Below are 22,808 nucleotides of genomic sequence, written 5' to 3'. Positions count from 1 at the left end.
ACTGACGGTCTTGTAATCTCCCTGTGTTCCCGGGAAGTCGGGACCGGTAAATCATTACGGGTCCGGCGGCAACCTGCCGGTAGCACCGGCACAGTTACCGCCAAACCTGTAATGAGACCCATTGTTTCTTTTTGAAGTCACTCTGATTTCATAAAGAAATTATTTCCGTTAAGGACCGAACCATAACGGCAGTAATTTCTTTGGGAAGGCAGAGTGACTTAAAAAATAAACGATTTATTTTTTAAGTCATAGGGCACCCCCCACCCCATGACATGGAGGCCTCCAGCCTAGGGTCAGCCATGCCATGGGGGGCGGAGCCCTCAGACTTCAAGAAGAACATTTCTTTTTGTAGTCACTGCCTTCATAAATAAATGATTTCTGTTACAGAAGTCATTTCTTTATGAATGCAGAGTAAATTGAAAAAGAAAAAAAAAAATTGGAAAATAAATATTGTTCTTTTTTTTATCCAGGAGGCCCCCCCACACAACATGTGCTGGCGGGGCCCCCCGCACCGCGGGGGCTGCGGGGGCCCCTGTTACGCCAGTGATTATATGTCTTAATGTGAAAGGTAACTGAAGATTGGCTAGAACGTGTCTTCCCAGCCTTGCTACCTTGGACAGTTACCAGGCTGGGTGAACCTTTTCAAGGCGATGGGAATGGACACAGAGGTACTGTGTGCTCCATAATGTTGCCATCTCTGTTCACCTAAGCCTGAGAAAGTACATTCAGTTGTTAACTTTTGAGTAACACTTGTATCTTTCTATCTCTGGTTCGATTTGAATAGCTTCTCTCCATATACCTTGAGTGAATAGGCAGTGTCCCTATCCTTCTGGTCACGTGTGTAGAGACCACGAAATGGAGCTCTGCTGTAATTGTGAGTATTTTAGACTATGTTCCCTGCAGGTGTCTGGTTGCCTTGGTGAACTTGGAAACCTTTCATCGCTGCTCGTCCTTGGCTAGGGTGTGCAGTGTCTGTGCTGGAAGTGTGGTCTGCCTGCCTTTAGCCGAATCAGGCTGTCAGTCCTTCGATGTGTTCCACGTCTATTTTCCCTTCTCCATTCATTTCAGTGAACCTAAAGCTTCCATCTTTTTTCTTATGGCTTTCCATATTAGTTTGCAATTAAGCATGTGCAAGCTGGATATATCTATACTTGGCATTTTATGCTTTCTGCTTTGGCCAAGGATATATATATATATATATATATGTCCGTCATCTATCTGCGTTAGTCATAAGCATTTGTTTCATGTCTGTCAGCAATAATCTAATGTATGTTCGTGTAGCTTCATGTGTGGATGCCTATGTGCTTCATGTCTGCATGCACCTACGTTGTGATGTCAGTGATGATGTCATTGACTGCTCGTGTTATAGTCAATCGACCTATTCGATTGCTGATAACTCCACCTCCTCTATATCGTCATTTGGGCATGGTTTGAATGGCTGTCTGAGAGAGTAACATTTCTCACATCTGCGAGACATCGACGATGGTGATGAAGGGCCTAATGACGCTGTGCATCTATAACTTGCTGCAAGTCAGGTAGGGATCGCGAGGGACACACTTGGACCTCAGGCTTCAATTTCATCTTGCACATGCCATTCCATGACCATGCATAAAAGCAGATAACCCTGGTGGCCCATTTTTCTGGAGGAATGAAAAAAAGAGTTGAAGTGGCAGTATGGGGGGTATTAGCCTAGTCACTGTCAACACAAAGGCTAGTTACTCAATTGTAAACTAAAATATTACATTATTTTCCTTTTTTGGTGGTTGAGTCATGAAAATGGCAATTACTACTTGAATAGGCTAAGGGGCAGTCTAAAAGTACAGCAGCCTTCAGACACTCTTGTTCCAATGCAACAGTTGTTCATTGAAAAATTGGGGTAACAAGTATTCTTAGTGCTGTTGTGAAAAGCTATCCAGGTTTTCATGTTAGGTTATTTGCTATAACGATCAAGTATAGATGCATCTTTAACAATAATAGTTTAACCTGCCCATTGCCTACAGTTACAGATCACCCATCGAGTTCAGCCTTTTTCAAAATGGGATAATCCACGTTGCCGTTTGTTTATGTGTATGTGATAGCAAAGCTAATATCCTTAGTGAAACATTTGCCAGTCATATTCTGAAGAATGAAAGATTAAAATGACCACTTCTCCCAAAATATCTCTGTCAGAACTAACCTGGTGTGTGCCCCACTGATCTTTTCGTCAGGTGAGCACCACCCATCACTGACGGTGCCCTCTAAGAGCACACCCTCTAGAACCTTTAAAAACTTTGCTGTACTGCAAAAGCTACACCTACATGGATCCAAGGTCTTGCAGAGTGATCTGTGTGCTGTAAAAAGGAATTATTTTCCACCTTCATGGGAACGTTCTTTATTCCTTAGCAGATGAAGAGGTTCTTGGCTCACTTCTGCTGTATGTAATTTTAACACATATATAAGTTCACCCACTCCCTACCCACTGCGCCTTTCCCTCAATAATCCGAACCTAAACTAATGGTGCTTAGTCTTCCATTCTTTCAATGTTAGGCCTTGTTGGGCAGCTTCAACCTCATGCAAGTTTCCGTAAACTGACTTCATGGAGCACGCTTGGCCCCTCGGCACCACAGAGAGGGCCCCCAAGCTGTCTACACCAACATAAGACTGTGGTGGTTCCAGTGGGATCAAGAAAATGACCCACAGTGGTTTTCTTCATTTTAAAGTGCACTCTGTTATTGCAAAGCTGTACCATAGACTTTTGAGAATAGCACAGCACGTCTGGAACCACCAAGCCAAGCATACAGATGGCACATTTTCAGGGATCCTACTTTTTCCGGTGGTGCTTTTCAGATTTACCAGCATTCAGAGGTTTGTAACCCCTTTAACTAGCAATTCTGGGCCAGGAACCTATTTCTGAGAGATGTAGAGCATGCAAATTACTTAAACATCTGTCTGGGATTCACCAAGTCTCAAGCTTGGGTACAAAGGCGTGCTTCCCTATGAAGTGGGGCACTCTAGTTGCCTACCTATTTTGATACCCCCTTCTTGTTGTTGCCCCTTTCCTCCTTGGACCTTACCTTACAATGGCTGCACTTGTTCCCAGGGTGTCCAGATCTCTTTGCTTGTTTATTTAGTGACTCACCTACTGTGTGTATCTCCTCAGTAAAGCCTCTAACCACACTCTCCATTGTTATCTCTAAATAGTTCATGAATGTGTCAACTAAACATTGAACCCTTTGGCGCGCCACTACATGCCTTGCGCGACTCTGAAGCCTCAATACTAATTACCACGATTTAAAGCCTCTCTTTAGATCAGGTGTCGAGCTATTGAGAGAGTTGATCACCAATCCCTGTTTTATTAATAAATACACTGCCAGCATAGACAGGAGACTGTCATCCGTTCCAAAGGATCTAAAACCTGTGTGCGGCAAAAGGTATGACTTATCCAACAGCAGGCTTCCATGGATTGTGCGGTGAACGGTTCTCGGTTCTTTGCAAATGGGGCCTTAAACAAAACCTCAGCAAGGGAGAGAGAGACTGCTGGAGACATATCAAAAAGATCCATCCACTGAATCATCGAATCAATCATCCAAACTCCTCCAAGGCCATAATATTCCATGTAAAACACTTGATAATGAGTTATTTATATAGCACTTACGCCCAAGCGCTTTACATAGAACATGCATACATACAATATCACCCAACCAGAGTTCATACTCATTTATTGACCTCGAAAGGATCATTGACAATTGACCTCGGAAGGACCAAAGGCTGATTTGAACCTGCAGATAGCACAGAAATTGCAGCAATGAGCGCTCACCCCACTGAGCTATCTTACCAGCTTGATACTTCCTTTTCATTCAAGATCTCGATCATATCAGACGAAAGCCAGGGCAATCTCCTAATAGTCATCTTAAAGCTAAAACGAGCAGATTGTAAACATTGTGGTGTCAGCATATGGTATGTAATGCAAACCAGAACCAAAAAGTGATGGTGGAAGGTTTTGAATGAATCTGACCCACTGGCATTGCTCTGGGCAACCTTCCACACCACTTTGTTTTAGTCCGTCTGCGCCATTGCAAAAAGAGGTCTAGCCATATGCAAATCAGTCAGGTACGGCCACCAATAGTAGCAGCCCAGCCCAGCCTGCTAGGCCAGGTCCCCTCTGCACAGAAATTACAATTGAAACCAGTCTATATGATGCTTGTGTGGCGCCTTTATTCATGTGGAAAGGACGTAATTTTCGCAATGGATCTTTGTGGCAGTGGTGCTTCTGATGGAGCATGGTCACATTTTGCATGACATCAGGGACTCTACTGCATTAAAAGTAAAAAAGCCACCCATCCTTCCCACAGCTCTGGCGCTCCTGCTCGGACTTTATGAACTCCACAGTATTGCACAAGATGCTGTTTTCACACTTCTGCCCACAAACCCAATATAGCAACATATAACAATCCTGGTGTGTGCAGAGAAACCGTTTACACTAGATAACAGCTTCTTTCTGAATTATTGCCAGCATCTGTTGGTAAATATGAATTTAGTGAAAAGTTTAACTATTCAGTATCCACTTACGGCTCGATACCACCTGCCATTTATAGCATGGTAGCTGTGGATTCTCACACTAGCCAGTTTGTTTGTTTTTTGTTGTAAAAGTAAACAGTTCCTCCTTCCTATCAGATGAAGGAGCAAAGGCTGTGAAACGCTCCATATTAACACGCTTCTCAATGAGAAGTCCCCTTTGTAATCCTCAGACCCTCAAAGCTTCCGGGGACCCACACCCAGTCTTTTGTCATCGTTAACGTGAGATCATCGTAAGTCATTCCCGAAATACACGGTCTTCCTGGGTGTTAATGAGCAGGGGTTCATCTGTGTAAAGGGACAGATTCTGTGTTTAGAGGCACACTTGGGTGCTCTGAGGATGATGTAAGACAAGTTGGATATATCCTCTGCATTCAACACTTAGTCATTGCTTCTTTGCAGAAGGACTTACCCAATGTGGAATAAGGGATCTGTTTCTTGCTTGGACTAAACCATTTTGCACAGATTTCAGATGGTGGCTGTTGACATTCTTCTCGTCCTCACATCTTGTAGTGTCTGTCCTTCAGAGCCCAGCACTATCCACCCTGCTTTTCAATCTCTAAATGTTACCACTGACTAATCGGTTTTTACAAATGTTATTTTTTTTTAAATCTATGCATATATGATTGTAGTGCCCTACCACAGTTAAAGTCCTTGAGGAACCGACTATTAATGAATTTGCTCATTACATGCAGACAGTTTAAGAAAGGATGGCACACAACCTAAACCCAATAAAGACTTGTAGTTGATCTGTGTCCCACTTTGCCTACATTATGCCAATAATCTCTGTGTCTTTAAAACTTCGAGATACAAGGTTGGAAGATGTTGAAATGTGCAGTTGCATTCTTTGTTGTCAACGATCACTCACAGAGAACACAATAGACCTCTGCTGACTAGCCTCTACTAGCTTTCTGTCTTTAAGAAAGGGCAGTTTAGACGTGTTGTATTGCAAGTAATGTTTAATACAAACACGGTCCACGGTTTCTTAATGAAATCCTAAACAGGAACATATCATTGTCCAATGGCACTGCATAGCTGATCTATTACTCTTAATCCTGTGTTTTAAAAAGGCCCTCAGGGTAGGTAAGGTAAGGAAAAATGGTCTTGTATAGTGTCCGTCGGACATTTGTTGTCTGCCACTCTGCTTGTGGCTAAGAAAAAAGGCAGGGTGCTTAATGGGATAGCGAGAAAGCTAGATGGAGAACCAGTGGGGTGGTTGTGGGCAGATCAGAACCCACGAGGCCTAAAAGTGGTGTTCTGCTTCTCCAAGGTTGACGCAGACAATTGGGAGTATATAATCCATAGCCAAAAACACAGAATGTCGATTGACTGATAGGCCTGGGGTGGAGTTGTGTGAAATGTAAGGTGGTGGGACATTTTAGAGGAGAGTCTGTTGGGGGAAAATAGGGCAGTAGACAAATGAGGGGTACAAGTAGTCTGGTAGGGGAACATTCTGGGAAAGAGGTAGTAGGTGGCATCTGGGGAAATCATTAGAACAGCCTGTTAGACGTTTTTGGCAGCATCTGAACGATTCTTTGTCAGTTGTGTGAGGTCTGAACCTACGTGAGTCTCTTTTCCAATAGTCTTTGTCAGCAGGTTGCGTCTGGGTGCCTGGTGGTTTCTCATAATTTAAGTGGGAGGCCATCTGTTGGATCAAAGTAGATGTGAATGGGCGTCCAGTTGTTTGAGGTTTTGTTGCTGGTCTCTGGCTAGGGTTTGGTGGATAGCCAGGTTTTATCTCTTTTCGGAAGATTAGATGGTCTTCTCTGTGGCAGTGTTTGTGTTTTTAAATTTGGAAGTCAAATGACTATGAGGAGCAAAAAATTCCCTTTTGCCTTTGGGGGTATTTTGATTAAAAACATATTTGAAGTCTAAAGCGATTCCTTTTATATAATCCTCACTTCTATGCACCTGGTAATTGTTTCTCACCCCCCCTGCCCTTTGTCTGCCAGAGTGTCTGAATCGAACCAGTTCCCACTGGGGGAGGGATGCCGGTCCTGATTGGACAGCCATCCGCCCTTTCTGTAAAATGCTGAGAGAGTTTGCAGAGGGGAGTGTGGGAACAATAAAAGGTGAGGTTCCTGTGGTGAAAGGCAAATCGACCACTGGAAACTGAAGTAACCGAAGCTGATGACGATCAGAGATGCCTGCAGTCCCTTCTCTTCGCTGTGAACTGACCACTGCTATCCTGAACTCGTTTTCTACTCGACGGAGCTCTGAAGAGGACAACTCCTTCCCTTTGGCTGGTTGGACCAACCAGCCCTGAGACGAACAAAAAACTGAGCCATCTCCCAAGGTGCTGTGCCTTTCCAGAGCCGCAGACTCCGAATACAAGGAGACCTCCGACCCATTTGAAGTGAATCGTCTTTAAAAAGGCCAAATCCGTCCAGGTCTTTGCTGAGCTCCAGGTGAATCTCCAGAGACATGATCCGACTCATCTAAAGTCCCCTCACCAAAGTAAAAGACTTCAGAAGCAAAGAAGATCGACTGGGCGAATACGGTCCTTTGTTGGTGCTCAGAAAAAAGGCACTAAAACCGCAGGCTGACCAAGGAGACTGAAGAAATCCGTGCCAAGGATACTCTCTCGAGACTGCTGCCGAAACATTATATTCAGAGTCCTTCCTTTTGTCACCAGACCGAGGAATCCAGAGAAAGGGACCATTGCTGCTGTACAGAAGAGAATCCAGCTTCGAATATATATGTTTATCTAAGGTACTGTGGGGTTAAAGATATGACCTACCTTGAACCAAGCAGTTGCTCCAGAGTGACAGGAGTGAGTGAAGAGGTGTCCATAGTGCCCACTCTACCTCAGACCCAAGCTGTCAGCTTTTGTTCCTTTAGTGAGTCCTTTTGCATGTTCTCACATCGCTGTGTTGAACTGCCAAGTCTCATTCGTATCCCAAGGAACTTTTGCTGTTCTGCTGCTTCCTAAGACTTTGAAGCCCCTCCGAACTGACTCCCTTGAATAGTTAGGGATTGGACTTGTAAAGCATTAGTTTGCCCAAAAAGTGTCTCTAGAACATTAAGTTCTGCTACTGTGTGGTTAACCAACCTTTTTCCTTCCTAACACACTTTATTTTATGTGGTTTTGCTAAATAACCAATAATACGGTACAACTTTCCTTAGTGTCAAACTCTATAACTATCGTAACCGTGAGCAGGTATCATGGAAGCAATGGCCTTTGAAAAGTATTATTTAGAATTCCTATATATGTTGGTTAGTGAACTAAGTATTTATATACCTTTACTTGTATAAATATAATAAAGTTTATATTTTAATATAACATTTTGTGTAAGTCTTTCTTTGGACTATTGTATTTACTGGGTTCAGTGTACTTAACTACTGCTCACATCTTCCTCCTATGATAAGCCTGACTGCTCTGCCACCCTACCAAGGTTTCTTGAGTAGTACAGCCTTATACTAAGAGTTGGGGACCTGTATATCAAAGGGATAGTTTTATGAAGTCTATACCTCAAGAGGACTTTAGGAAAACTCCCCTATCATCTGCTTCGTGAGTGACAGATACAGTATGCCATCCTTTTTCCCATAGAACAGAACTGGATGTAACTGCACAACGAGAAGGTATCGTCCCAATAAACAATGGCAGACTCAAGGAGACACAGGGAAGACCATAGACGTACAATTTTGCTTAACTCAATAAAGATTAAGAATAGGGCAACTCAACATCAATGACACTGCCGAGCAGGGAAAGACAACCCAAACCTGGTAACCAGAACAAACTACAAACTAAACAGAGAATCTCTCTCGGATAACCAATGCTCCGAACCTCTAAAATAGATATGGTCAACTTGGCAGGCACTCTAAGGTAACCAGGAATAGGGTCTCCCACCAATCGCACAGACACTTACACATTCTGATATGCTCACTCTCGCCTATACACCAACAAACAATGGAATGCAGCTATACACCTTGATCATTTTCAGCCTAGCCGCACACATACTTACACACCTCCATTACCACCTCAACAGTCTTTAGAACGCAGCTATACCCCACGAAAGAAATGGGCCTAGCTGCACACATAATCTCATAAACAAGCTCCACCCACCACTGTCAAAATGCAGACTCCGAGGTCAACGGCCTGACTGCACACAATCTACTGATCCCACACAACCAACGCGCTAGGCCTAGCATTAGAATGCAGCTACACAGCTCGTAAACAGCACTGGCTGCACACATACTGAGTGTACCCAAGCACTATTTATTAACCTACTCTCTCCACTGACCTGGACTACGGTCCCTGAGGGTGTTCAACCCACAGCGCTTTGAGATCATACCAATGGTATATAAGGCGCTATACAAAAACACAACAACATAACATAATATAACATTCAAATGCACAATATCTAAGCCTAGACTCGTGGAAGAGCTCAGCGTCTGTGTTGTGATAAGAAAGAAACTGACCTACCCACAATTTACAGGAAGCCCTTATATAATAAACAGCAAACAGCATGAATAGGGAATGCATTTTGAAATTTGGGGCCGGATCACTGAAAAGGGTGTTAAGAAGATCTGTGGTGTGGCGGTACATAGAAATAAAACCGTAAAGGCAAGGTGTAATTTCTTGCTGGGCCCCCTTTCGCAGGAGTGGCAAGGCAGAGGAGCGGCATGGAGCGTGGAGGAGATCTCTTCCGTGCACTCCTTCTCCCTCTTCTGCATGAGAATTTCATGCACGGGCGTGACGTGCGGATTTCTATGGAATCCTGCTGAGTTTTGCACCTGGTCAAGACCAGGCGGATTTCCTATCAATGTCGCCTGAAAACAGTATTTGCAGGCGGCGTTTACATTTTTCATGAGAACGCGAGTAAAAAGAAAGTTTGTCGCGCTTTTAATCTTTCAGGCTCTCCATGCATCCAGGGGGCTCCCACAGCAAACATTGGTGGTCCCCTACATGCAATTAAAGTTCATTGTAAAATGACTTGGATTATCCTGTCAAGCCGCTGGAGATAAATTAATTCCATAATATACTCTCCATTCCTTTAAAAAATATAAAGCCAAGTAATGCTGCCATTTGCCAGCGGAAATGCATCTTAAAAAGGATGAAAGTCAGAAACAGTTGCTGCTATGTGAAGTGCAGCTTTGGTGTCCTCACCAAAAGCTTAGCGGAACGGTTGGTGAGGCAAAGGGCAGGATCTGTACAGTTCACATCTACAATTGGCTCGTTGTATTTTCTTTTAGCCTGTTTTTCCACCTGGTATATTTTTTTACTGCTGTTGCTATCACCTGCTGGGGGCAAATGGTAACACCCCCAAAAAACGAATACGAAAAAATAGATGCCAAAAACACTGAATCCTTTAGATCAAATTGTTCAATTTGTTTGTACATTTATAAGACATAACTAGATGGGTGGTTGGTTTAAGGAATCCATCAAGGATTGGGGATGTTGGGTTCCTGCAGGAGGTTGCGAGGGGGGTCTTCCAATGTGCAAAAATAAAATTTGAAAATTCAACAAAAACAAAATCAGTGTTTTCAGCCTCGATTTTTTTCTTCGAGATGTAGAGCCCCCACGGTAAGAGCCAAATGCCTGCAATCATGTCTAGGTGCAATACATCCATAGTGAATGTGGGGAGACAGGTATTCCTGTGCTGGCCGTAATTTACAGATAGCAATGTTTCTTCTTTATGGAATCGTGATCTCCTTCTTCAGTAATTGCACTGGAATTAGAGCGGCTGCTCAAGCTTCCTGTGTATAAACATGCAGAACTCTCTGGAATGCACAGGGTTTGTCCCTAGACAATGTACACAAATCATCCATACATAACATAGCAATTCATGCTGGCTGCAGAATATTACAAAATCATTTGCGAAATCAAAATAAACCTGCAGAGCCGTATTTTTAAATTGGTGTGCAATTCTTTAAAAAGTGAGTAGCCTCCCCACACAAGTACATATGCCTGATAATAAGGCGTTTCACCTCAAAACGCCTTCAAGTCTGTTCTGAGATAAATGGGTACATTGTTGAATCTTGCTATATTACCACAGTCCTGGGTAAACATTCTAGAACAGTACTTGCCTGCACTTTCATGGTTGTACCACATTAACAGGCAATCCTCTGAGTATCTGTCTTCCTTTACTTTCAGTGATCTTCCCTTTTTTCATTCCTGTTCTGCGGAAAATGGACATATCTTTTTTCCCGAAAGATATTTTGCAGTTTTTCCTCCAAGTAACATCTAACATCAAGGATAAACGTCAGAAGAACAACCACACGGTGAGTCACAGAAATTGGAAATGTGCAGTGGAATTAAAAAGAAACATTTTCGTCATTATAAACTCTGCGAATTTGTAATGCTGTTTTTTTTTAAGTAGAGTTTTTTACATTGTTTTCCCTTTTTATAGGGGCCCTCCTCAGTTTCTTCTTATTACTGCTCTGACCTAATATTTTTTTAGCTGACCTGATTTTCCGTTCCTCCTCTTTTCAGCACACTTAGCGTCTCATTATGAGTTCAACGGTGTGGCCAAAAATGGTGTTAATGCAGTGGTAACGGAGTGCCGCAGCATTACCGCACTGCCGAAACATGGGTTTGGAGGTACGTTGGAGGAAAGACCTCCAGCAGAATGCTTGAGGTAATTCTGCGACCTCTCCGACAAAAGGCAGCCATTTCGACAGGACTCCATAAATCGAGACTAACACTGTAATACCGCCACTTGTAATCTGGCGATAATTCCGCCCGGACCAAGTGGTGGTAGCAGTAAATTCGTGTAGTGGTATCTCAGCCCTTAATTACTTTGTTCCCCCTACTTTTCCTTGTTCACTAACCACTAGTACATTTTTCATCAAAGTAGGATATTGGTGATTCGCTCCATTAAAAAAATGAACACAAAATCCTAACACAATATCTGCTGTGCTTCAGAATTCTAAAATAAGCTGTCAATAGCCCACAACACCAGAAAAGCTGATAGCGCATTCAAAGCGAGGTTCCAAGCACAGGCATGAGTACAGTTTCTTTTTATATAATTAGCCTTCTTCAATCAGTTTATTGCATGTTGCTTTTACATCAGTTGTAGGCATGCAAGCTCATCTGTTGCCATTGCTTGCACACAACAGTTCTTTACTCATATGATGATTTTAAACACAAGCTGTGCTAAGATGTCTATTAAGGTTTATTGATATTGATTAGATTAACATTAACCACAAAGGTACAGGCATAAGTTAGATACATCTTTACTGCTAAATACATGAAAATGTCTTACACTAATACATAGCATCTCCTGTCTTCAGCATAAAATCATATGTATTTTAACATTTTCTGAACATTTCATAAAATGTTGAATTAGAATAAGGCATTTGAACCAAGCCACGCATGCCACGGTGCAAACCAGTAGCCATAACTGAAGGTTCATCTCCAATTAAGAGCTACATGAACAGAGAATTGTAGGTATCCAATTTAGCCCAAATGCTAACGTTTAGCTCCAGTAAAATCTGTGCTTTATAGGGCACTGCTATTTTACACATGGCTTCTTATACCCAAGACAGACAGTTCTCAAAGCTGCAGACAACTGTGTACCAGTTTCACCCTTTTAAAGGATCATCAGTGCAGTTTAGTGCTACTGCTCTTCTCCGTCTCCTCTTTCTCTTTCTCCTCTTCCTTCTCCTCCTTCTCCTTCTTCTCTTTCTCTTTTCTCCTCCTCCTGGGACTCCTCCTCTTCTTCTTCTTCTTCTTCTTAATTATCGGATGCATGGGCGGACCCACGCAGGCGCTTCCCCATCCTAAAGGATGATGTGCACCAGACCCACCAATCAATACTTAGCTCACATAAACTCACAACTCCTCCCACCGCCCCGTTTGCCTCACAAAATCCAACATCACACTATTCCTCCTCCTGCCTCTCTCCCCGTCATCTCCCAGCAAAATCTTCCCACTCAGCTCAACCACACCCAGCGCAGACAATCGAACCCTCATCAATTCTCTCTCCTCAACATGTCTCTCACACCTAAGCAGAAAATGTCCCACAGTCTCAGGCACCCCACACACCGCACAATCCCTCGACTCACGCTTCCCCACTTGAAACAGACAATCATTCAGTCCCGCATGCCCTATCCTCAACCGATTCAGCATCACCTCCTCCCCCCTCCTCCATTGCAGAGTCACCGCATCCACCTTCACCGACACTTTCCCACGAACACCAAACATCCACCTGCCCTTCACCCCACTCACCCACCTCTCCTGCCACTCATCCATGACCCGTCTCACCACCACCGCCTTCACCTCATCCACACTCAAAGGTAATCTCACATCAACCGCTCCCCTTCTCATACCCTCACCCGCCGCCAGATACACTAACTCCTTACCCAAAATGCCATGTGACTGGGGACCCACGCCAACTCCAAATCCATTCCCCCGTGCACACACCGATCAATCTTCCTCCTGATGTCCATAATCACGACCTTCCTTTCACCATCCCCGCCACAATCGCCTGCAACCCACTCAATGAATCTGAAAATATCACCACCTTCTCTAACCCCAACTCGCACACCCTATCAATCGCCAATGCAATCGCCACCAACTCAGCCGTACAAATTGACACATCATTCGTCAATCGTCCCACTTTATACTCCCCAGTGCTTTCCAGATAATACGCGACTTGCTTAGCAAACACCAGCAAAGTCATGGTGGTTTTAGAAAGCTTGAAAAACCCTTCTGCCTAAAATGTTTAAGTAGAATAAGACATTTTAGCTAAGTCATACAAAGCACAACACCACCCAGTAGCCATCACTGGAAGTTCTCCTCCAGTACAGAGCCACATGAGCAAAGCATTATAGGTATGCATATATGCAAATTGTTGACACAGTTTTCTCAGTTGTGGGTCAAAAATGGTTTAATTTGTTTTGTCAGTGAATATTTTCCCAATTGCACACACAGCTTTGTGTTATCATAACAGAAGTTTCTTTTAGTTTAAATATATTTGAAAGCAAATTTCTCACTTTCAGACCCTTAATTTCCAAATTCTTGAGGACATCGCCACCTTTGCTCAGGAGTGCATGCGCAGCATCCATGTGCCCTCTGGCGTCCTCTTATTCTCCTGACCATCCCTCCCTCCTTCTCTTTAATTTGGCAATAATCCCTTTACTGTCGGCCATTCTGGCTGGTAATGGCACATGCATGTATGTTGATCCCTACTCTCCTGAAAGGTGGCTTTGCCTTCAAGGACTTTTCCCAGACAGTGTTTCCTTGATTGTTTGAACCAGTGACCTCTCAGCTTTTGAGGTTCTGAGTTCATCAAGTGCAGACTCATAGTCAACCATGGACCTCTGCTATTTTGTTAGTTGTGTGACATTCTATGCTCAGTAATTTTGCCCAGCTTGCGCTGTTCTTGTGTTCATTTGTTATGACACAAGAGTGTCATCACTCATGTTGATGAACCATCCCCAACCTGTTTCCTTCCCCACTACTGCTATGCCCTTAAACAATCCTAGTAAAATGGAGTGTAAGGGCCACCATTTCCTTTTTGTCCTATTTCCTTGTATTACAGTTCAGTGTTGAAAGTGATTTCGGCAAGAAGAGCTGTTTTAAGGATTTAAGTCTCTGGGCCTCATTACGAGGTGGGCGGAATGGGTTTAATGGCGCCGGTAATGGTGCCGGTAAACCCATTCCGCCCTATTACGAGGTTCCCTAGCGGGACCCGCTCAGAACGTCTGGTCAGACCAGATGTCCTTTGCGGGTCCCGCTAGGGGACCAGGGAGCTAATAACGGGCCCGTTATTAATGGGCCTGTTATTAGCTCCCTCCCCATTCCCATTGAGCTCTATGGGGGCTCAAATGAGAATGGGGATGGGTTCCTTAAATGAGGAATTAACGGGTCCTCCAAGGTTGGAATGGCTTCCTCACTGAAGGAACCCGGACCCGAGTTTGGAGGTAGCCATGGCGCTAATAGCACCATGGCTACCTCCAAACTTGTAATGAGGCCCTCTGTGTTGTGTTGGATTCTAGTGCTACCTGTTTTTCAATCTGTCACCACCAGAAGGTACACTTTATACACTACTTCAAGCACGTTTCAAATTAGAACACAAAGCAATTCCTGGCAAGCCTTGGTTTCAGTGATCCTTTGTGGAGGCGTGCCTCGGATTATAGTTGCTGTGCGTCATCTGTATTGGGTACTGTTAGCAGCTGCATTCAGGTAGCAGGGACATTCCCGTTTTCTGGGCCTAAGGGGTTGATGGAAGAAAGAATAAGTCATTTAGTAAAAGGTCAGTTTGTGAACAGGAGGAAGGTTTATGATTTAACAGTTCTGCAAGGAACAGATGTAATCTCGCTCATTACATTGAAGTCGTGTAGAGGGGGTTGACAACTGCTTAAGCTGGCAATAAAAATGGGGTCCGAAGCCAGGTTGACTGGTGGTTAATTGTTTTCAATGGGTGAAACTAGAGACTGTATGCGCTGGAGGAGTGGTCGCATAAATTAGTATGATTTAAGAGGAGCCAAGAACCTGGGGCGAATGAGATGAAAACTGTAGTTCAAAGAAAAACCATGTTTATGCAAGCCTACCTCGTATTGCTAAAATATTCAAACGGGCAATGTGCAAACGCACTTAAGGTTAAAGTCTCTAGGCCAGTTGTTACTTCAGTAATGAATTATGATGGATGTGATGGATGTGAATGTTTCATGTAATTTTATTTTAATTGTATTTATTTACTGGCTAGGGTACCCAGCGTTTGCCCGTGTCCTGATCGAGTGGTGCCCTGGAGGATGTTGCTCTTGTCCTCTTGTCGGCAAGTCTTGCTTCAGTTTGCTCTGGTGTTTCATGTGCCCTGGAGGGTGTTGCTCTTGTCATCATGACAGCAAGTCTTGCTTCAGTTTGCTCTGGTATATAATTTGCCCTGGAGAAAGTGTGTCTTGTCCTCTGGTCAGCAGGTCGTGCTGCTGTTTGTTGTTGTGTTTCAGAAGCTCTTGATATTGTTTTTCACTTTGCATCACATAGAGCTTTAACAAGTGATGTTCGTATTTTGTGCGGCATGTTTCAGTCACTCAATGGTTATAGCACATTTGAGAAAATGTCCAAGAAAGACTGATTGATTGTGCTGTCTTCTTGTGAATGAACTTATGTAAACTGTAACCTTGCCATTTCCCATATTTGGAGTGGTGTGATTAAATATTTTTTAATTTATTTAAATTCCCTTTAAAAAAGCTTTAATAAACACTTTGGAACTGTATACAGTATTAATACATTTCAAAGGAATAACCAACACATGGAGCATTTTGCTTCAGACACTTTTCCAAATTGTGCCTCCTTCTAGTACCTACTGTAGTGAATTGGTGTGAGCATCAGTAAATGAGGGCGTCTATGGGGTGAATCTTTTGCATCTAAACATAGACTACAATCTTTCCCTAGACAAATGAGGAATCCATGCAAAATTTGGTAACAGTGGGTTCAACAGTGTGAATTTGTATAGCCAGACAAACATACACACATACACATCCCAAAATATGTTTGTATATAAATGTTTGCATCCAAAGATAGACTACGATCTTGCCCCAGACCAAAGGGGAATCCATGCAAAATTTGTTAGACGTGGCCTCAACGGTGTGGATTTGTATAGCCAGACAAACATACACACATACATACATTCAGTTTTATATATAAAGATTGGGTATTCGTAATGCGCCTATACAGCAGAAGGTGTTTCAAGGCACAACAAGACATAAAGAGGGGAGAGAGGGACAGGGATAAAGAAAAACAAAAATGGTTCCACTAGACCTTGTGTCATTCGGATCGTGCAAGTGCAGTAACAAGAAGTGCGGGGGAGACGGGCGGGGGAAGTGCAGATCAGAGCGGAAAGCACTAATGCTAAGGAGGGAAAGGAAGTGCAGGTCGGAGTGGCGAGCGTGCAATTGCTGGGCAGTTGGTAAAGGGGGGCAGAGGGCCCAGGAGATAGGCAAGTGCTAAGGGGAGGTCAGGTGGACAAGTGGCAGGGGAATTGTAGAGCGTGCAGGGGAAAGAAGGTCCAAATGCTAAGTGCGAGGAACGGGGCTCAAAGGGGTGCAGGCCCAGCCAGGGTAGTGCAGGGGGAGGGAGCCTGGTAGGACAAGTGCAGGTTGGGGGGGTCAGGGGAGACCAAGTGCAGGGGTAGACTGGTTGAGGAGGGTCTGGTGCGCTGCATAAATCAGAAAGAACCAGGCAGCCAGTCAAAATGAGGCGAGTGGGACTTTAGCAGGGGAGGGGATGATGTCACCATCTACCACGGACCAATCCTCAGTAAAGGCATACTTTGAACATGAGCTGAAGATAGTCATAAAGATTGTTAGTGACCAATGAGAAAGAATGAATTTGGAAAAGATGAAACTTCTTTGTAGATGTTTTGACCAATCATGTTTGAGGGGGTGGGTGATAATAACATATTTGGGAGTGTTGAACGGTTGCCAATTATGTATAAAAATGTATCCACTGATGTAGTTGTCTGAGATGTGAGTTGGTTTGGTTCCACAGGACTATCCAACTGCTCCCTGGATGTTTGTACAATCAACCTTGCTTTACCTACAAAACGTCCACTCGTTCTTCAGGTGGTTGACCCCGGTTTAGGCTGAGGTAATTAGGGGTCAGCCCCTACAGTACCAATACTGAATATGCATTAGGGTTAGAATGTTAACTGAGTGTATTATAATCATCTAGCCTGTGTTGCCTGTCGGATTCACTCCTTTTCACCCCTGGTACACTTCCACTTGAACACAATACCACCAGAAAATAAAAATAAAAACATTGCCAAGTCCAGAGATTACAATTGGCTATCATGAACCACTTCCTCTCCATGGAAGGAACACCCATGCTGTCATGTGACATCATCTTCATCCCCACCATTCTTTAGATCTTTCCTGCTTCCTGGGACATATCACTGTAGATATAGCACATAACTGTAACAATGTTGCTCTATATTGACACAAGTCAATGCCCCAATAGCAAATTATACCCCTCCTTCTGTATAGCACCCGTTTATGTGAAGACTCAGCTTTATGAGTGGTTCATGTTGTATAAGTCTTTCTGGTATTGGCTTTTCCATATTTCTAATCAATACAAATGCAACAAAATAAATAGCTTTTCTTATTGCTACCTCATTCACGCGGCCCTTAAAGAAAAATTAGAACTCGTAATTCTCTTTTTGCATATCTTTAAAGCGTTACATAAATCCTGTTTGTGGTTTTGCTGGTCACTTTATGCCCATCATACTGTAGTTGAGAAAATAGCAAACAAATGGCTTCCCTCTGAAATGCATGTATGAAACATAATTACACCTACAGTTTGACTTAAGAACTTATGAAAGGAAATATGATTTCACCTACAGTTTGATTTAGGAACTTATGAAAGGAAATATGATTTCACCACTCATGCCAAAAACGACAGCGCAATATCCTTTGGAAAATATTGATTTCCAGAGGAATAAAGCAATACAACCACAAGGTGCCAATGTCTAACATTAATTCACCAATTGCCTATGTTGGTCTGAATTGTATTGTTCCTTTTGCTTTTTACTAATCTGGAAGTTACATTTTTATTTATTTATTTATTTATTTATTTGTATATGGCTCTAAAATAACCTTTACAAAATACATTATACATCAATAAACAATAAAACAATCGTTGTTTTACAATCTTAAAAAGTAACACAATTTAAAAACGGTATATATTCTATATCAATTAGCTCTGTTTTATTTCAACATAAATAAAACCATATTTTCAAACATACACAGCATCCATTATAAACATTGTTAAGACCTATATTTTTTAACCACAGTATTTCTTCACGCTGGAGTATGTTATATTTCATTTGTATCAATATTCATGTAAGGATGACAGGACAGGTCTTATCTGAACTTGTAACTTTATTCTAACTGCCGCCTCCACCTCCCTGAGGAACCTCCCTTTCCTCCTGCTACATCTCATTCCCTTAACCCTTTTGGTTCCTTACATCTTCCCTCACAACACCTCCCCCTCACATATCTCCTTACGTCCATGTCACACCTCCTCAATGAGTCTGCAGGGCCTTTTGATAGTTTGCTTGGGTCGCCCTTCTGTATCAGCCTCTTCCCCCCTTTCTGCTGGTGCCAAGACTTCTTTCTCGTGCTCTCCTCCTTCCTCCTCTGGTGTCCCTGTGACTTGCCCAGGATCTTGCCCTGGCCTGAAGTGCTTGAAGAATTATACATTCCTAGTAATAGCCCTCTAGTTGTTGGTGGCCGTCACCAGGGTCCCTTTCATGTCGGTCACTCTGAGGCGAGTGCTGTCATATCTTGCATCCATTTTCCTCTGTATCTGCTGCTTCACAAGCACCTCTTCTCCTTCTTCGAACTCCTTGACCTTCGCATTACATGTCCGGTCTGTTCTTTCTTTTGCTGCTTCCTTTGCCATTGCATCTCTTGTCTCTCACCTCGTCTTCTATGAGTTCCCGGTCATCCGGCTTCCTCTGGGGTCTATGGACCCCCTGTGGTAGGCGTGTCTTGGCCTGGTATGCTCTCATCAGGTCCCTGGGTGGTACCCCGGTCACCGCATGTGGTGTGTTCCTGTAATGATGTAGCATGCGGCATAGGGCCTGCTGCATCGGCAGGCTCTCAATGGTTGACTTCTGGATGGTCCTTTTTATTGATGGTATAAACCGCTCCGCCATTCCGTTGGCTTGTAGCCATAGCAGCGTTATGCCATGGTGGGAGAACTCCATGTGTCTTGCAAACCGGTGAAAGTCCTGGCCACTGAACGGCAGCCCATTGTCCGTTTTGACTGTGGTGGGGATGCCCCACTCACTGAACACTTTGTCTATGACCCCGACAGCCTGGGCGAATGACATGAACAGCATGTGCTTCACGATGGGGAATCTGGAGAACTCGTCCACTATTACCAAGAGGTAGTCCTGAATAGCCTTGGCTTCCTCAAAAATGCAATGCTGCCAGTGGTATGTTGTATTGCCCCTCACCCTCCTGCTTGGTCCACCATGATTGCCGGTCTCCTGTCTTCGATGGGTCTCGTGGTGTGCAGTGCTCTGTTAGCCCCTCCCTACAGCTTGCTGCCGATGTAAGACTACTCGTGGTTGTTCCAGTCTTCAAACGTGTGTGTGCTGCTGGGTGTTGTTGGGTAATGCTTCTTTCCCCTCTTGGGCATGGTTTGGATAATTGTCTCCTTTCCCCCTTATTGTTAGTACCACGTGGTCGCTCCACGTTCAATTACTTTTATTTCCACCTGGAGTGAATGCACGGGCGTGCACATCCATTGAGGCTCTCTCTCTGTCCTGTGGGCTGGTTATGCGGACGTCCATGGGCAGGGCTTTTGTCGATGCTACAGAACACTGCGGCTCACTGGTGAGGGAAACGCAAACTGCACGAGCGGGGCCTTTGTGTCTCCATTAGTGCGTTGCGTGTCGCGCACCTCCTCTGGTGCAAAGATGCCAGCTCTGTTTGCTGGGAAGTACTCTGGCACTCCGCCCCAGCAGGGATGGGCTCCTGCCCGGAAGGATGCCTGGATGGCCGTGATGGACCGTATACTGCACACGTAAGGACGGCTGCTTCGCACGCTAGTTAGGATAATGCTTTTATCCTCGTCGCCAGTTGTTATACTTCATTTATATCAATATCCATGTAAGGATGACAGGACACACCTTATCTGAACTTGTAACTTTATTCTAACTGCCGCCTCTTCCACCCTGAGGCTCCTCCCTTTCCTCCTGCTACATCTCGTTCCTTTAACCCTTTCAGTTCCTTACATGTTCCCTTACAACAGACTATAAGGCCCAGTTCTTACAGTAAAGCTATTCAGTATTTGTTTTGGTACAGTGTTACCTTTTAATTGGTGACGTCATGCTATTGTGTACGCTCTGGTGAAAAGCAGATTTCACGTGTAGGCTCCAAGCACATCCACTGTCCCCAGTGAATTACACTGCCATGGTCTCACTATGTGATGAGTAGGGTGGGTACATCTGCCTCCCTAGGCAAATGAGTACTGTGATATTCGTTTAGATGGTCATATATAATGCATTAACTAAGGGTGCTGATGTGATTAACAGGTGTTAGTGTGGGAAAAGCCCATGTTTCATATTGTTGCCAGTGAAGACAGACTGCAATAAATAGCAGGCTGGTGCACAGATCTGCCTTGCCCGGTCACCCAGAACATCCCCTCTACATCAACACTCCAGTTTGAATGAGATCCAAATGCTATTTAGAGCACATATGAGTGATCGGTAAACACTGCAGCAGGAAACGCTCCTGGGACTCCTCACACAAGGCCCATCAGGACCAACGCTGTGAACACACAGGACCCCCACAGACTAATCCAGAACCCCATCCGGGGCCTGATCCAACCAACCCATGCCTTGATAAAGACCCATGAGGTAGAAACACGTGTCGGCTGACCACTACCAGGACTCTGAGTCCACACGTATGGTGAAATAAACCTGCACTTGCTAAAAGAAACCTCAAAAGAGCGTGGAGAATTCCAAAAATTAGAATTGCAAGGTAGCCAGGAACCCCCCTTTTTCTAATCACATATGAAATACATCCATAGGTCAATATGCTTTAAAACCCCAGCTAAATGTGGCTGCTACCAGGTTGCTTTGCAGCGGCGTGATTTTGGCACATGAGTTTGTACATAAATTGCTTGTCATTGAGCCTGAGTTTAAAGGGACAAGACCCTGCTCAGCGCTCTTAAAAAAATGAGATAGAAAGATTTCGATGCACAGGAACAAGCTGTACTTATCTGCAGAATGATGCGATGACATGCGTGTAGTGGTCTCTCTCCACTTACTGGTGGGTGGACGAGCTTCCTCGTCTGCCACAACACAGGCTCACTCAAACGACTATTGCAAGTGCGGTGTAACCGACAGTCATGGCAAGTCTTTGTTGAGAATCCAAGAATGTAGAGAATGCAGAATCTAAATGATCCTCTGTGCTGTGCAGAGCGACACAGAACCTCCAGATTTGGAGAATAAGACACATTAATGCCTTACTACCTGTGATGGGCGAGCCCGTGCCTCAGGCCGCCCTGTACTCTCACGCACACACACACAATCACTGAGACATGACACATGCGTCCGTGCTTTCCAGGGTCCCAGCAGCAACTGCCGCACGGACATTCTTTATTCAAAACGCGCATGCGCGACCCAAAACGAGGCTTGCGCATGCGTCGTTTACACTGACAACGCCACACTACCCATGTTGTGCCTGATTTGTGCATAGGCCATTATGTGTGTGCAGATATGTGCCCTGCATAAGCAGAGATTACAAAGCAACTCGGATTCTAAGGATTTCTTGACCCTGTTTAGCCATGAAGCATGTCTTCACCATGTTTAGCCATGAAGCATCTAGGGGGCATTTTAGTGCAAAACATTCCTCCATGCATGGCTACTTACACATGGTCAATCAAAGCTAAGCCTCTAGTCTAGGATATATATGTATGACTAACGGCATATTAGACTCATTAAAGACTAATGCAACTGCTTAGTGGAAACTATTCTTCTTGACTCCTTTGTGCTTCCCCAGGGTCCTAGTGCTAGCTGGAATATCATGTGCACTCCCCTTGTGCGATTATTCTGAATCCAGCTCAAACTCTGTGAGATGCGTAATTTTGGCTACAAAGTATGTAGAGTTTCTGACTCACTGTGATTACAGCCACACCACGAAGTCTGTGGAAAGTCCAACTGAACATAAGACTCTGAAAATCATGTCAAATATAGCAGTTGTTCACTTTCACCGAATAGAGGAGACTGGTCAAAGTTGATGGTAGGCAGGATAGAGTATCACTGCATGAACACTGCCTCCGAGATTAAACAATTGACGAGAAATGTGGAATACTCCGTCCAGGCGAAAGAACAATTAGCAGTCGGAATGGAATTCCGTGTGTGGCCTAGCCAATGAGGTTGCTCAGAAAGTGGACTTTAACCAGAAACGTGAAAACACAGCAGGGTTAGTCCACACCTGGCCTCATCTCTGCCTTGGCACCAACCAAAAGCCCACCACCTCTTACCACGCTCCTACACAAGCCAGTGCATATGAGCCTACATTGATGGTGGCGCATACCCTGCACCTTCTTTTCTATAGTCTCACTATGCCTTAGTCTCTCAGATGCATCTATGGTACCAGGCAGCTCACACCTTACAGGTAGACAGGCACCTCTTCCCTTTGCATGCAACTCCATTTACTTTTTTGTGGTAGCCATGTTTGTATGGCCTTTTTGTGGTAGCCATGTATGTTGTATTTACTGTGCTGAAAGAATATTCATACCCTGTGCGCACTGCGTTTGAAACACAGACATTTTTCCTGGACTGAAACAT

General features: G+C 44.1%; 1 protein-coding gene across 3 annotated transcripts in view; it reads left to right on the top strand.

The window, feature by feature from the left end:
* LOC138569529 (cytochrome P450 3A21-like) overlaps positions 1–22,808 on the top strand; it is a 542,158-nt gene that overhangs the window by 419,685 nt on the left and 99,665 nt on the right. For all 3 annotated transcript variants that reach the window (XM_069647584.1, XM_069647582.1, XM_069647583.1), the window contains one exon: positions 10,652–10,779. In XM_069647584.1, the coding sequence (XP_069503685.1) occupies positions 10,652–10,779 (128 nt within the window). The remainder of the gene's footprint in view (positions 1–10,651; positions 10,780–22,808) is intronic.

The sequence above is a fragment of the Ambystoma mexicanum genome, chromosome 2q (assembly GCF_040938575.1).
Source record: "Ambystoma mexicanum isolate Mex_15411 chromosome 2q, UKY_AmexF1_1, whole genome shotgun sequence".
Classification (NCBI taxonomy): Eukaryota; Metazoa; Chordata; class Amphibia; order Caudata; family Ambystomatidae; genus Ambystoma; species Ambystoma mexicanum.
This window is presented reverse-complemented; position numbering and strand designations above follow the sequence as displayed.